Source organism: Castor canadensis, chromosome 11 (assembly GCF_047511655.1).
Source record: "Castor canadensis chromosome 11, mCasCan1.hap1v2, whole genome shotgun sequence".
In the NCBI taxonomy this organism is placed as follows: domain Eukaryota; kingdom Metazoa; phylum Chordata; class Mammalia; order Rodentia; family Castoridae; genus Castor; species Castor canadensis.
This window is the reverse complement of record NC_133396.1, coordinates 28,358,763-28,375,130: the sequence shown is the minus strand read 5'-3', so window position 1 is coordinate 28,375,130 and position 16,368 is coordinate 28,358,763. Positions and strand designations below refer to the sequence as shown.

The 16,368-nt window shown below is 38.4% G+C and overlaps 1 protein-coding gene across 2 annotated transcripts in view; it reads left to right on the top strand.

Annotated features, from left to right (window-relative positions):
- Positions 1 to 16,368, top strand: part of Ca10 (carbonic anhydrase 10) — a 502,636-nt gene that overhangs the window by 79,776 nt on the left and 406,492 nt on the right. For both annotated transcript variants that reach the window (XM_074046081.1, XM_074046083.1), the window contains exon 3: positions 1,271 to 1,345. In XM_074046081.1, the coding sequence (XP_073902182.1) occupies positions 1,271 to 1,345 (75 nt within the window). The remainder of the gene's footprint in view (positions 1 to 1,270; positions 1,346 to 16,368) is intronic.

The following is a 16,368-nucleotide window of genomic DNA, read 5'->3' as shown; positions in this document are numbered from 1 at the left end:
TTTGATGCCTCCATTGCTTAGATTTATGCTGAGCAAAATAAAAGGTATAGCTTTCCACATCCTTCAATAAGTTCTTCCCAGGGGTAGCAGTGCATGCCTGTAATCCCTGTACTTGGGTAGTAGAGGCAGGAGAATAGAGAGGTTGGGGCCAGCCTAGGCTACACGGAGAGACCCTTTCTGATTCTCTGTCCATTTTCTATTTGTTTCTGAAGTTTTCTAGCCCCTCTGGCAGTTCCAGAAGTAGACTTCTCTTTTACTTACCCTATGTCATACAACCACAGGGGTTCAGGCTACAGGGATCTTAGTGTCATAGGCAGAAAAAAGACACTTGGAGTTAAACACCACAAACTCATCTGGAAGCTAAAGGAATTTAGCAAATCCTGTGTCCACACAAAGCTTGTTTTCAAATGCATCATCTTCTGACCATTCTCTCTAAATAAGAATGATGAGTCTTGAGGCTAGGACTTTGAAGAGGACATCTGCAAAAAAAGATTGAAGTGAAGATTTAACTTCTGCTATATACAAGCTAAATTTCCAAGTATGGTTAAATCTATTTTATTTTCCCCCAATGTGACTGAGAACTGAATGTATTTTAGTTAACAAAGGGACAACACATTTATGTGTCACCTAGACTTTGGCATATACATGCATGTGTAATGGGCTTTTGCCAATTCACCTGTCAACTGTCATGAATCAAGGATTATTCTGAGGTTATAGCACTATGACCTCATAGATCCCTATAATATTTCCTAATATCTTGAGTACTATACCCCTTTTCTCCTTGAAGTAAAAATACGCCATGATGGTTATTTATATTCTTGTTTTCATTTTTCTGAGAACTGAAGGAAGCTGGCTGGTCATACCATTCAGCCTTCTAGAAAAACTCCCACCCTCTCCAAACACAACAATGCATATTCAGGGTCTTGCCTGGCTGGTGGATGCAACTGCCTCTCCTCAAGTCCAGTTTTGTGTGTGTGTGTGGCAGGTGAAAAGAGGACAGTCACACAAGTTGCATGGAACATAAATACATAATTACTGTCTCTTTCACTACCATCAAAGTATCCATGTACTTTTTATAAAAATCTCTGACATATTTATACATTAGTGATGTATTTGAAAAAAAAACAAGGGAAAAGAAGATTGTTAATATAGTTTGGCTTTGGGATTAAAAGGGCCTTTAATGGATGTTCATCCTTCTTGTTCAGGTATCCAGGATATAGTGCATCAATACTATCACCTTATTCTATCTTTTCTGTTGCTTTTCCTTTAGCTCAACAGAATTCACCAAAAATCCATGAAGGCTGGTGGGCATACAAGGAGGTGGTCCAGGGAAGCTTTGTTCCAGGTAAATAAAATTTGTTGTTATTTATTTTGTTTAGGTTTTTAAAAAAGAATTTTGTGCTTAAATATTTTTTAAGGAGATGAAAATGCTGACTATCCTGGTTTAATCATTGCATATCATATACATGCATTGAATTATCATGCTATACTCCATATATATGTACATCGTGGTGACAATTTTAAAAATAAAAACCAGAATTTGGATTAAAACTAGTGTTGTTCCTAGAATGCTACATCTGCAACATGGTACAAAATGCATTGTAAACAGTACCACAGTCTAACTTACTTAATTTACTTGTTGGATGAATACTGAGAGAATGTATTGGATTATTGGACTGGAGGTGTGACTCAAGCCTGAAGCCCTGAGTTCAAACTCCAGTCCCAACAACAACAAAAAGAAACAGAACATTTATTATGTGAGTGGCAACTTAACCAGAATGCAGTTTTTTTTCCCATCTGAGCCTGTAATCCCAAGGTCCTTCTACCTACAGGAGGCTCCATCAGGAAGAGGAGAATGGAGGATTGAGAGCTAAAACTCTGTCTGCCCATATTTGGTTAAGTACAGAAGGACCATTTCTTAACATTAATGAAACAGGAAACATGAAATGGCTGACCATGGCAGGAAGCTTGCTGGGATGCATGCTGTCACTAATGTCACTTCAGTAGCATCCATGGTTAGGATTCAATAGATTGAGTTAAGCACAAGCTAAAAATAACAGGTGAAGTGTAAACTGTCAGCATGGGGGCAGAAGACAGAGAACCAAAGACAGGATAGAGCCAGAAACACCCATGACTTTAGTTTCGAAGCAAGGAGGACAGTCCTTATCTTCTCCCACCTTTCTTACACCCATTTATGATCCTTATCCTTCTGCTGTTGAAAGATTGCAGTGGGGAGATATGCAAGGGAGGAAGCAAGAATATTGAAGGAAGGATATGAGGAAGGTAGTCAAGATATTTCAAGGTATTTTTAACTTATTAGGTGTGAGGAGAGCCAGAAAAAAAGTTCTCAAGAAGAGTCAATGTATGGACCCCACCCACTCAGGCACAAAAAACAGAGGGCCAGAAGTTTCAGTGAGGTTTCTGTATTTAGTAGCAGGTAGAAAGAGGAGTGTCCAGACCACCTGTTTCATTCCTGACTATTATGTCTCTTTTTTTCTTGTTCTCCTCTAGAGTTCATTATGTGAGTTGTGCAGAGCTAAGCAAGGACCAAAGCCTTCTAAGCATCTCCTTTCTCATTTGAAATGCAGGGCAATAATAGATATACTTGTGGTTTTCCAATAGGAAGAAGACAGACATGGTGAGGGAGAGTGGGTGACTCAGTAAAAAGTCAGCTGGCTGCTAGATAGCCTCAGAGATCAACATTATTAATTTGATAAATTTATATAGCATTTCTATTCTTTGGTTCAAGAAACTCAACTAATTCATCTAAATGGCCAGATTTCTAATAAAAATCTTGTAATGATACAACTGACACAGCTATGTTCACATAAAATTATATAGATACCCGGAATTTGATACTTGTAATTAGGACCATTTTCAGAGGAATGTGCTTTTCATCTTCAAGATTTTCTTTTCCAGAAATTACATTTGTACTTAATATTTTTGTACCTTGTACTTAATATTTTTGACCTTGTAAGTATGGAATTAGAGCAAGAAAAGGGATTCCCTCCAGGTTGTAATAAGTCTTCCTAATTTACCTCTAGCCCTACAGAGAGTATCCTCTGTAGTGATTGAAATGACTGTGGATAGCAGTGGGTGGTCACTGCAAGATTTTGCTTTTCTGGTATACTTTTTTATATTTTCCCTCTGTTGTCATATTCTTTCTTTATATATGTTTCAGGCTGTATTTTGAATTGGTTGTTGCTTCTGAAGCAACTGCAGGAAAGAATTTCCATCTTTCCTTTAGATACTGATTTTAAAAAGTTTAAGTTTCTCTCATGTACAGCCAAGGCCTGTTTGGCATAACAATTGTGAACCAGTGACTTTGACAAAGTTTGTAGTAATAGAAACATGGGAATTTTATAGCAATGACAAGTAAATGGTTAATATGGCAGCAGAATACCCTATTTTGGTCAGTTCAACAGCTTTTATTAGGTACTTATTAGAATGCCATGTTTGTGGTTAATAAAGAGGTAACTGACATGTTTCATCCACGAAACAAAAATCCAAATGGGAAGATATGCCATGGACCCATGACTCAGGATAACAAGGGTTCAAATAGAGTTTGTACAACATGCGAAGCATCATGATTCTGCCTCCTGTTGCTTAATACACATTCTGCTTACCTGCTCAAATGCGTACTGTCACCTGACCTCACCCACAGCCAGGGTCTGCCTTGCAGGTGAAACTCACATTTTCTTTGACTGTTCACCCTCTGCGTAGCCATGTACTCAGGAAAGGAGCCCCTTCCCAGGCCCATCTTGTCTAGTATCTATACCATCCATGGTAATTTGCTTCTTTTCCTTGCCAGTGATTGGCTTAAACATTGTGATGGCTAATTTTGTGTGTCAGTTTGACTAGACCCTGGTATCCAAATATTTGGATGTTGGCATGAAGAGTTTTTTTTTTTCATAAGAATAACTTTAAGTAAGCTAGTCTCCAAAATGATGTGAGCCAATTCCTTACATCAATTTCTTTCTCCTTCTCCTTCTCTTCCATCCATTCTGTCAGTTCTATTTTTCTGGGGAACTAACTAATACACTAATACAGACATGACTGTATGATTATCCATGGCATAATAGGAGGGGAAATTTGCTGAATAAACTTGGAGACAATAGGAGCACTGAAGATGGCAGAATGGAAAGTTGAAAAGAATTCATATCCTTTATGGCCCACTTGAGGGTTGATTTAGTCATGAATCTGCCTCACCACTGATTTTGTTTAATGAGATTATGTTTTTTGCTTGAACCACTTCAGGTCAGCTTTCTGTTATTTATAGTCCAAAGCATTCTTCCAGATTCAAGAGTCTCAATACAAGGTTAAAGGAGGAAAGAAGTTAGAACTGGATCTTGACAGTGTGCAGAATTACTCTACGTGGAGAAGTAGGAGAATGTGAGGAATATCAAACACAGGCACAGAGGGGTGAAAATGCATCTTGGTTCTAGGGAGTGGTGGGTACTTCTGCCTGCCTGTGAAGCAGAGCACAGAGTGAAGCATGAGCAAGGAGGCTAGTGAGGTTGGTCGGGGCAGATTATGAAATTTTGTGATTCGGGATTTAGAATCAGCTCTATAAAAATACAGGAATTATAAGACATTTCTAAGCTCTGATGAGACAGAATCAAATGGGTATTTTGTAAGTCCAAATATGTTCACAGTGATAAGAGTTGACTATATTTTGATGAGGATAAAAGAGGCAGAAAGATCAATGAGGTGGTTTATTTTTTAATTGTCCAGGCAAGAGAGACAAACTAGAAAATCAAGACTATAAAATCAAGAATATTGGGTTGACCATGATGTTAAAGAATTAGCACCAACTTTGTTTAGTAGCATTTAAGGTGTGTCTATAAAAGCTATATATGTAGTATGTATATCACATATAGCATATTTATAATTTAGCATAAGTGGACACACATATTTAACACACATCATGAAAATCTGTGATAAGTATTGTCTATTCACATTCAGTTTCTCCAAAGCAGTAGGAAATTGACCATTCTCTCTAGAAGAGATACTACAGTAGGAATTGTTACTACAAAATGATATGACCTCTAATTTCTTGGAGGTTACAATCTAGTGGGAGAGTCATTTGCTAAAAATAATAAGTAGCCCCTTTGTACCACAGTGTCTGCTTTGTGTAGTAATGCTTGAAAGGGGCATCTCCATCTTTTTTAGACTGGAACAAAGCATCTGGAGCTTGCTTCCCTCGTAAAGAATTACATCAGGACTCCTGTATGAATTTTTTCAACTTTATGAAGCCTTAGGGAAGGAGAAAGTCTATCTTAGATCTGTCACCTCCAAAGGACCACTGTCAGGTGTCTGGACCTACGCTCCTCAGTTCATTTGTCCATCAAGCTCTCCCTGAACCTGCTCTCAATATGACCATACTTGGTCCTGGGTGGATAAGTTCCACCCAGAGGTTCCACTGTGGCCTCAAGGAGCTAAGAATAGTGGCAGAGATGGCAAATGTCTACTGTCTTACACCATTTCCTGGAGTCTCGCAGAGAGTATTTAGAGTTTACCAAGTCCAAAATCGCAAGGATGGCATCCAAGAGGAGGCAATGCCCTGATGACAGTCAGATTCTCTGGGGAGGAAGAGGTAAAATGGTATTTCAAAAGGAAGCAAGATAGGCAAAGGCCTGGAAGCCTGGAAGGTCATGGTTCACTGAAGCAAGAGTTCAGGAAGTTAAGGCAGAAGAAAACAGCGAAGACCTGGCCATGGAGTGCTATACAAACTGGAAGTCAGGCTTTTACTCTAAAGGCACTGAAAACCCAAGGGAAGTGAAACTAATTCAGAAATCAAGTGGGGAAGGAGGGTGGTGTGAGCTAAGATAGAGGCATAAGAAACTCCGGGGAGCATCCAACTTCTAGAGAGAGGGACCTCCTCTCCTCCACCATCTACCTCTTTAGGATATACCCCACATCCTGTATGCTATAGGGGCTCAATGTCTGCTAAACTGACTTAGGTCAGACAGACGTGAATCTTTGTTCCTCAAGAAAGAGAAAGAAAGAATGGGCTGACTCTGGAGACAGCTGTTCTTCAGCCCTGGAAAAATTATTATTGTAATACAGCAACAACAATAGTAATAAATATAGCAGTAAAATCCACAGTATGTGCTACAAAGGGAAAGCCCTGTGTGTTTTGAGATCCAGAAGAAATAGTTCGGAGATCAGGAAGGGCCTCCTTCTGAAGCAGCAGACTGCAGGCTAAGATTGGAGTTACAAGATATACTACCAGTGTGACTTTAAAAAGGCACAAAAATGAGCCTGATTTATGGCTCGGAGGCAAACATGAGCATAACATATATAAGAAATGGGACAAAGGTCACTGTGGCCAGAGCATAAAGGAATAGAGGCAAGGTGGTTTGGAAATTGGAGGTGATCAGGAACCAGCTCATGGAATGTGTATTGATAGAAAGACTGGAAATAATGGGAAGACAATGGATAGTTATAAGCAATTACTGTTACCTGGAGATCTGGGAATCTCCAAGGCCATCTGAATGACTAATAGAGCAACTCCTACTTGCCAATTATAAGTAGGACTGGAACTAAGAGGCTGTGTTGGCTCACCACGCCATCCTCTGGTGCTTTCCCTAAAATGAAGTAGAAACAGTTCATCCAAGCCAGTAAACTCTCCCAGTATAGTACTTTCCGTCCCTTTTAAGTCTCAAGACTGTCAGAAGATGAAAGTAATTATACATAACCACCTGTAGTTGCACACTGATGCCTAATTAACTGTGTTTTTCAAAATGACCAGTTTTCTTTATTGAAGAATGTCTCGTTGGTAATGAGTATAAAAGCTCTTCTTTTCTCAGCAATCTTAGGAAGGAGAGTTAACTGGATGGTGGGGATTCATGCTGATTTAGCATGGCCTACCTGGGGGGGTCATGCACACCCCTTCATTCGTCCACATAGTAAGTAGTACCTGCAGTGGTTTTCTGTTGCTGCATAATAATTACCACTACTTAGCAGCTTAAAATGATATCTATTTACTGTCTCACAGTTTCCTTGAGTCAGGACTCTGAACTTGGTTTACTTGGGTCCTCTGTGAGGAGTCTCCCAGACTGCAAAAGGTTTCCATATGAGTGCATGCTCATCTGAAGCTAAGCTCATACAGGTCTTAATCAGAATTCAATTCCTTTCTACAACCGGGGCCTTCCGTGTGCTGCTCCTTCTCAGAGTGAGTTCACAACATAGCTGTTTTTTTCCATTGAGTCTAAGAAAGTACCTCTCACTTTAAATCTCTCCCAATTAGGAAGTTCTACACCCTCTTTCTTTCTGTTCTTTTTGAATTTTTATTATCATATTATTGTTGTACTAGAGGTATATTGTGACATTTACTAAAGTTCTTCAATATATGGTAGTTGAATTCACTCCCTCCACCATTCTCCTTTAACTCCCTTCCCCCCACTCCTGGAATAGTTCCAACATGTCTTATTTTTCCATTTTCATACATGAGTATATAATATTTCCACTACATTCTCCCTCCTACACCTTTTTCTTATATCCTCCTCCCTCCCACTGGTGCCAACCTCGATACAGGAACTATTTTACCTTCCTGTTTTATTTTTGAAAAAAATGCATTTTTGTTTGTTCAAGATAGCTATACAGGCTGGGTGCTAATGATTCACACCTGTAATCTTAGCTGCTCAGGAAGCAGAGATCAGGAGGATCTTAGTTCAAAGCCAGCCTGGGCAAATAGTTCCTGAGACCCTATCTCAAAAAAATCCCATCACAAAAAAGGGATGGTGGAGTGGCTGAAGGTGGAGGCCCTGAGTTCAAGCCCCAGTACCAAAAGAAAACAAAAAAAGGTAGCTATACAGGGAGTTTCATTGTGACATTTCCATGTATATATGTATCATAACCAGATTTGGTTCATCCCTTCTATTTTTTTCCTTTCTACTTTAGTCTCCTTTTTTATGGTGATTTCAACAGGTTTAAAATTCTGTTCATTTTTGTATAGGAAGTACATCAACCATATTCACCTTCTCTACCCTCTTTCATTAATATCATTCCACAATATTATTCCACAATAATATTCCTTTCCATTAACTTATAGTTAACTGATGGAGAGTATTATTCACATTGGCAAAACTTTTTCATCTTTGCCAGGTAAAGTAAACTAATCACAGAGGTGGAATCTCATCAGATTCAAGACTCCCACCCACAGTCCAGGTTGTGTACTTTAGGATGTGGGAATCCTGGGACCATTCTAGAATTTGGCCAACCACAGGAGCCCTCATTCCTTTGTGTAGAAAGCCACAAATGGCTGCTGCTAAAATGTTCTATCCAAAAGTGGCTTTTAACAATGAAGTAGATTCATTGTTCTAACATATAGCATCATCAAATCTTGAAGTGAAAAATAATATTCTTTGGTTAGGATGTTGTTCTTCTTGCCTTTACTTGAAGATTATCTTCAGAAGAAAACCAAAAGTAGTTCCCACATACCACCAAGAGTTCTCAGCCAGTGTTACCAAATTTATAACAAATGTACATAATGAGGTAGAGGGAGGAATTTTATATACAATTTCCAGAGTTTGGTTTGAGCAACTCGATGGCAAGTGGAGCTGTTCTCCAGTGCAAGAACAGAAGTTGCCAGTAGTTGGCAGAAGTTGCCAACAGCAGTTGGCAGGTAAGATAAGACACTGAGGGGCTGCCTACGAGCAGTAGTCCCTGAAACTCATTCATGTGCTGGCTGGTTTACTTCCAACCATTTCCTTCTGCCCTCAATTCCCTGATCCCTTTATCTTCTGCCTTGAGACTCTGACTTCAGTTGCTCTTCTCACCCCAGGCCCTTGTGCTCATGCTTGGGGTCCAAGCATATTTGGCTGCTAGCTTCGGTCAGTATTTGTTCCCCCTTTTCCTCACCTCCTGCCACACCTTTGACCAACAGAAGTGACTATTCTTGAGGGTTTCACCTTTCAAGAATTCACTAACTGATCATCCCAACCCCCATTCGGTCTGCCCCTGAAGGGAAAGAGATCCCACTGTTAGTAAGTTTATTTATCCTAAACCCCTTTATACATCTCAGTAAAGTGATATATAAAGTACCTGTATTTGTTTCCTCTTATAACATATCACCACAAATTTAGTGGCTACAAACAATACAGACGTACTATCTTACAGTTCTAAAGGTTGGGAGTCTTAAAATCAAGGACTGTATGCCTTCTAGAGAGTCTGAAGAGAATCTGTTTCCTTGCCTTTTCCACCTTCTAGAGGCCACCTAAATTACTTGGCTCATGGCTTCTTCCTTGCCTTACTCCAGCCTCTGTTTCCATGATCATATCTATTTCTCTGACTCTGACCCTCTTACCACTCATAAGAACCCATGCTGGTCATGGTAGTACACACACCTGTCATCCCAGTACTCAGGAGGCTGAGGCAGGAGGATCATGAGTTCAAGCTCAATCTGGGCTATATAGTGAGACCCTGCCTCAAAACAAAAACACTAAAAAAAAAATAAAATAAACAGAGAGAGAGAGAGGGAGAACCCTTATGATTGCATTCAACTCATCTGGATAATTTAGCATGAAATCCCCATATCAAGATCCTTAATCTAATAACTAATTATATCTGCAAAATCTCTTTTGACACCTATGGTAACATTTCACAGGTTTTGAGGGTTAGGATATAGACATTTGGGAAGACTATTATTCTGTCTTCCATAGACACATCCTCTCCAAAGCTGACAGAAGCACAATAACATGTCACACGAACATATTCTTTTATAGTTGTCAAAACACCTTCACTTTGTTACTTCATTCAACCCTAACCATATTCAATTATTCTCCTTTTTATAGATGAGACAACAAATTAAGTCAGTTGAAATTACTGACTGAATTTCTAGTGCAGGTCAACATATATGCAGGTGTAGAAACCAGAGCACTTTACTTCTGCTCCAGTGCTCCTCCTGTCACAAATTGTTGAAATGAGATTAATAGAAGACATTGTTTCTTGGATTGAGCATAGTTTTCTGTTCTACTTATTTTCTTTTAAAAAGCCAACTAAACAGCAGGCCAAAAATAAATAAAACACTATGCCACTTTAATCCACCCAAAATTCTTCAACATAAATCTCTCCTCTCTAGATATGATCTAGCATTTGAACATTATCCATCAATCTTAGACAGCTTTTTATTTGTTATATTTTTAAATAAACTTTCTTGGAATATTTTAGATTTACAGAAAGCTTACAAAGATAATACATGGAGTTCCCATAGATCCTTTAGCTCACATCCCCTAATGTCAGCCAACACCTTAAATTAGCATGTACTGTACCTTTGTACTACTGAAGAAACCCACCTGAAAACATTGGTATTCATTATTCTCCAGACTATTTTGTATATTCTAGTATTTCCATTTAGGTCCTTTTTCTGTTTTATGATCCAATTTTGGACACCACTTTGCATTCAACAATTATATCTCCTTAGTTCCCTCTGGACTATGACAGTTTCTCAATGCTTCCTTGATGTTTATGACTTAGTTTTGACTGGTCAGCTATCATTTTGGGGTTTTTTTTTGACACTTTTCTTATGGTTAAACTGAGATTGTGAGTTTTGGGGATAAGACCCATAGAAGTAGAATGCCATTTTCATTATATTCTACCTGGGGGTACAAGATCTCAATGCTGTTGTGCCTCATTTGTGAGAACATAGAGGAAGATGAACACTTGTTCTCACTGCTCAGGAGATGTGCAGTTTCAACAAGATGGGATTTGTCCATGGTGGTAGAGCAGATGAATGGTGGGTCTAGACTTACAGAATATGGATTACTTGTATTGGTAGCTAATATTTCTCAAAGTAGACTAAACTTTAAATCCCCTCTTGATTTTTCACTTTATGATGTAATTTCTTTTTTTTATTTTTAGTTTTGGCAGTCCTGAGGTTTGAACTCAGGGACTTTTGCTTGGTAAGCAAGTCCTCTGCTACTTGAGCTGTGCCTCTTGCCCTTTTTATTTTGGGTTATTTTTCAGATAGGGTCTCACTTTTTGCCTAGGCTGGCTCTTCCTACCTATTCCTCCTGTGTAACTGAGATTACAGCATTGCACCTCCATTTTCTGTTTATTTATTGAGGTGGGGGTCTTGCTAACTTTTTGCCTGGACTGGCCTTGAATCCTCTGGATCTTTGCCTCCAAAGTAGCTGAGAAAAATACATGAGCCACCACTTCTGGGCAGTGACATCAATTTTGTTATTACAAAAGGATATGTGAAGTTTTCTGTTTCACAGTAGAATTTTGCTTTAATTTCTTTTCAGGACAGTATATGGCATTTTTAAAAGCCCTGTGGCATATTCTTTGGTCAAATAAATATCTCTATAAGTGGTTGATATAAGCAAGAAATGAGTTCATGTTTTAACCATGGTATTTTCTTGAGCAGGGATTGGGTGGGAGAGAACAGCAGTATTGTGTCCCCTAGACTTTGCTTCCATTGTTAACAGTCTCCCTCCTCTTTTGGATCAAGGAAGCTGTGAGGATTATTGGAAACTGGTCACTGGCTTGGCTTTTCCACTAACCAGATAGGAAATCTTAATAGGCAAGTCACTTAGTATCTAGGATCTTGATTTCCTCATATAAATAATAAGACTATTGAACTGCATGGCTTTCAAAGATCCATTCTAATTCTAATATTCTCTAAGAGTTTGCTAATGTGATTGATGTAAGATTGGTTTGGGAGATATTAACAGCATTAAGAAATAGAATATTGATTTCATTTGCAGGATAATTTTATGTTTTCAGTATTGGTGTTGAAAATGCAGTCAGTGATGTGAGTATCTCTCTAGATTTCTGATTTCTCATCTCTAAGAGGAAGCAAGAACTTAATGGGCATATCCTCAGTATGGGAGAGTGATGTTATGCTGATTCACCTTCAATAATGAATACTTTTGGTTATAGGTTCTATTTTATAGAAATTGGATGAATATTACTCAAAATTTACTCCAAGTCTGATATGTGACAGACACTGGTAATACAAATAGGAATAAACTACAGCTTCTCACCAAATTAAACTACTGTTGAATTGGGAGACATACATGCTAATCAGAGGTTATGGTTTAGCCTGATAATCTGTGAGACAAGTGTGGCAACATCCATTAAATGCATAAAGGAGAAAGCAACTGACTACCGTTGAGAAGGCTTCCCAGGTAAAGACTTCTCTTGTGATAGAAATTGAAAGATGTGAAGGCATCGGCCAGGTAGACAACATGGAAAAGAGCATTGCCAGTGGATGCAACATAATGGAACCTGAACTACTACTAAGTAACAGATCACAAACTTCTTGCAAGCAGTAAGCACTCCTACTTACCAGTCATTCCTGTTACCACCCTTCCCAGCTGTACAATGGAACGTGGACTGCACTCAGAGACCATGCTTTAAGTCCTACTCCATTGTGCACCAACTCTGTGATGTTTGGAAATCACCTAACATCTTAGAGCCTCATTTGTAAAATAGGGACAATAAGACTGTGTATAAGATATTCTTATAAAAATAAAATTATATATTCAATCTAATTGTGCATTACAAACTTTAAAAGTTGGCAAAAGTATCACTGCTTTTGTTATTACTATAATTTTGCATGAGGCTATTTAAGGTTGTAGGGAAGGGACCTATTGGGTTTTACCACTGTTCTGAGTTCCTAATACATCTTTCCAATCCAGGGAAGCACCGTAAGCTTTTTGAATACAGCACATCACACACAAAGATTCAACTTCAGTAAAAGTATGCATGAACTAACATATATACTTCAACACAGACAGGTTTGTTTGTCAGGTTGCAGCTGTCCAATAGAGAATACTCCTGTAGAGTGGTTTCCACACCTATCCTCAGAGGAATCTGCCTTTCCTGGTGAATCCCTGACCAATCTGCATAGGTGACTATTGTTAATCAACCACTTAGGATGTGTGTCTGGAGCTTCTGGACTTATCTGGTCAGATGGACCAGGGCAGGCACAATGCAAGTGGTCTACACTGGATATATGCAGCAAGGGAGTGAGCTATGTATAGAGAATTTAATAGAAATGATGAAAACTTTACCTACTTTTTATTAGCCCCATAGGTTGCAAATTCTAAAACTGCCAGAGATAAAATACTCTTCCTCAAAAAGATCTTTAGTTGGTTTAAGCCCTAAACAATGATTATTGGTATTGCTGAATTTGAATATGTTTAATCAACAAATTATCACAATTTGTTACTTAGCCCTCAAAAAGGACTGCGTTCTACTCAGAAGCTAATTGGAGGAACCCCTCAGTCATTCACTGAGCCTCCAACACAGAAGGACTTACTTATACAGGTTTATTCCAGGAGCACATTACTAAGGGATCCAGTTTGGTGGTTCACCACAGGTTAATTCCTGTCAGAAGTACTACATATTCCTGAATTTAAATTGTCTGATTAAATATCATCTAAAATAGAACTATAATTATAAATAAAAAAGAGAACCCTTACTACTTTAATGATGTCATCCTGTGTGACTATTTGAAGTTTATATTTGTACTTAAAATTTAAAACACTGAGACAGAATGTGAACTGCAGGGTATAATATTTTCGTTTGTTATCATTTTTAGCTCACACATGGAATATTTTATTCACTCTGAGTAATATCTTAAACGTTTGAATTTCCTTTTAAATTGTTCTAAAACTATGAAAAGATCAAGAAAAATGATTATTTTATTGTGATTGATTATCATGTGATTAGTACAGAAAATAGTTATGTTCTTTAGAGAGAGAATATTAAAAGATTATCCATTTTGAAGTTAAATATGTTAGATGTGACATTATATACAGCCTTAAGCTCACTGACTTTTCCTTCACTAAAAACCCATTCAAAGGTCGGGCAACCCAAAAGCAGAGCTCATGGCTCCCTTCTGTCCATGAAACAAACACTTGTTTCTCTAAGTGAAGCTAAATGGGTTAACATCCATAGTGTGACCTCATTACCCCCTGGCTTCCTGGCTAGATGAAAATCCACCCTTTCTTCTCCCTGCAAAGCTTATTTGAAAGACATACTCTGGTTGTTTTCACAAGCCACGGGCACAGCTTTATTGAAAAGCAGCTTGGTGTTCCAGTGGTAAATAGCGCACATTGAGTTGTGTGATAATAGAATTGTTTACAGAATACACAGCAGGTTACTTTAACCTCAGGTTTTGCCTTTTTGTTAGGTAAAAGATAATCAAAGACAGCAAGACTATAAACCTCAACCAGGAATCTTATTTCTTATACCTGTAAAAGCAAGACAGGGAAGTGCCTGTGGACTCTGTAATGGAATCTAACATTCTTTAACACTCTCAAACAGACAAACTATACAACAAAAGTTTTTATGCCACAAGTATCCAGCATTGGATGACATGAGCAAGCCATCTTCCTTTCCCTAATCTAGCCTGGGTTGTTATTAGGGATGATAACAATGTCATTTAAGAGGTTCCTTTCTCCCCACCAACCCATTCTATGTCTCCTTATGAATGGGCCCATGGCAACTGTCATGATCTTTGCATTCAAATTCCAAATTGTCTTGCTAGGTATCTTCTCCCTTCACTGAACATAACTGGGTCTCCAGTTCCCTACCAAGTACCAGATCTTTGGTTCCTTTTCAGCCTCAACTCCAATCACCTGTGATTCTCCTTTTGGACTCTTATTCTTTACTTTCTGGAAGAGTGCACATTTCTTGATCTAGTTTCTAGGTCCAAAGGCTTCTTTGCAGTTTACTTTGCTTACTCTTCCTCATCTTTCCTCCTAAAAGATGGCATTCCAGAGCCTCTTCCTTTGCTTTCTGAGCCCTTCTGACAGCCTGGTGTTTGCCTGTTTTAAGTGAACTAGAAAATCTCCAACACTACTTCCAGCCTCTTCCCAGTTACAATTTCACATTCCAATCTTTTCAACATCTCCACCCTCACCTGAGTACCTGGACTTCACAGCATGTAGTCAGTATCAATTATAAACCCTAGTATGCTTCATTTGAGGTTGTCTGCCTTACTCCTGGAGATCTAACTTTTCCCCCAGAATAGCCTAATACCACATCAATTGCCCAGAATCATGCCTCATTTTAAATTATTTTATAGTTAGACCATACCTTCCCTGCATTTGTTTATCCTTAAAGGGAAAAATTTATGAGGGTAATCAGGAAAAAATATGCTCTCATCTCTTCAGTATGAAACCATATCAGTAATGTTTTCTATCATGATAATACTTTTTATAATGTCACACTATCATATATCAAAATCACAAAATACTTATACTCCTGATTTTTTTTCAAGATAGAGTGTAACTAGTTTAATGTCTATAATAGGACACTTTGTTTTTATTGTTGTGCTGGGTGTGGGCAAATTGTAGCATTTACAAAGGTTCTTTTTTATTATAGATTTTTTTATTATGATATATTCATTATACAGGGGGGATTCATAGTGACAATTCCAATTAGACTTATATGTTGTACATTATTTACATTGCCCCATCGTCTCTCCCCCTGAGCCCCCTCCTATCCCACTTAAAGCAATTGCAAGAGTTTTTTTTTCAGTTCTGTTTCATATAGATATATGAAATCCATCCATCATATACCACCACCTTAATCTCCTTCCTTCACTCTCCCCCCTGCCACTAGTAGAGCCACCACCCCTGCCCTGTACACACTGTGCCTATTTTACGGTCCTGATTTTCATTACTAATATTTAAGTTGACATTCAAAGCAATGTCTTAATGTATGCCCAATATGAGTTTGCTTTACTTGGTCTGTTCAATCCCTTTGAATAGTCTCTCTTACCCCTTTACCTCCCACACCCCGTTTTTCAACAGTATTCAATACACATCCTTATATCCTCTACCGTCACATCTATGGTATGCAATATTACTGATGCTCTGTCATTCTCTTTTACTTTCCCTCTTTCCCTGAGTTCCATAGAGTAGTTCCACTGCTACAACCATGTTCTACATCTGAGTTTGTGTATGATCATGCTTGTTTTTGTGTATATGTTTATCTTTGAATCTACCTTTCTCATATGAGAGAAAACATGAGTCTTTTGTGTTTCTGATCCTGGCTAATTTCATTTAACATGATGTCCTGTAATTGCATCCATTTACCTTCAAACCCCATGTCATTTCCCTGTGGCTGAGTAATACTCCATTATGTATTTATACCACAATTTCATGACCTATTCATCAATTGTAGGGCATCTGGTTTGTTTCCAGAGCTTGGCTCTTATGAATAGTGCTGCAATGAACATCAGTGTACAGGTGTCTCTACTGTATCCTGTCTTGCATTCTTTTGGGTAGATGCCCAAAAAGTATCACTGCATCATATGGCAGTTCTATCTCTAGTTTTTTGAGGAATCTCCATACTACTTTCCATAGTGGTTGTACTAATTTGCATTCCCACCAACAGTGTATAAGG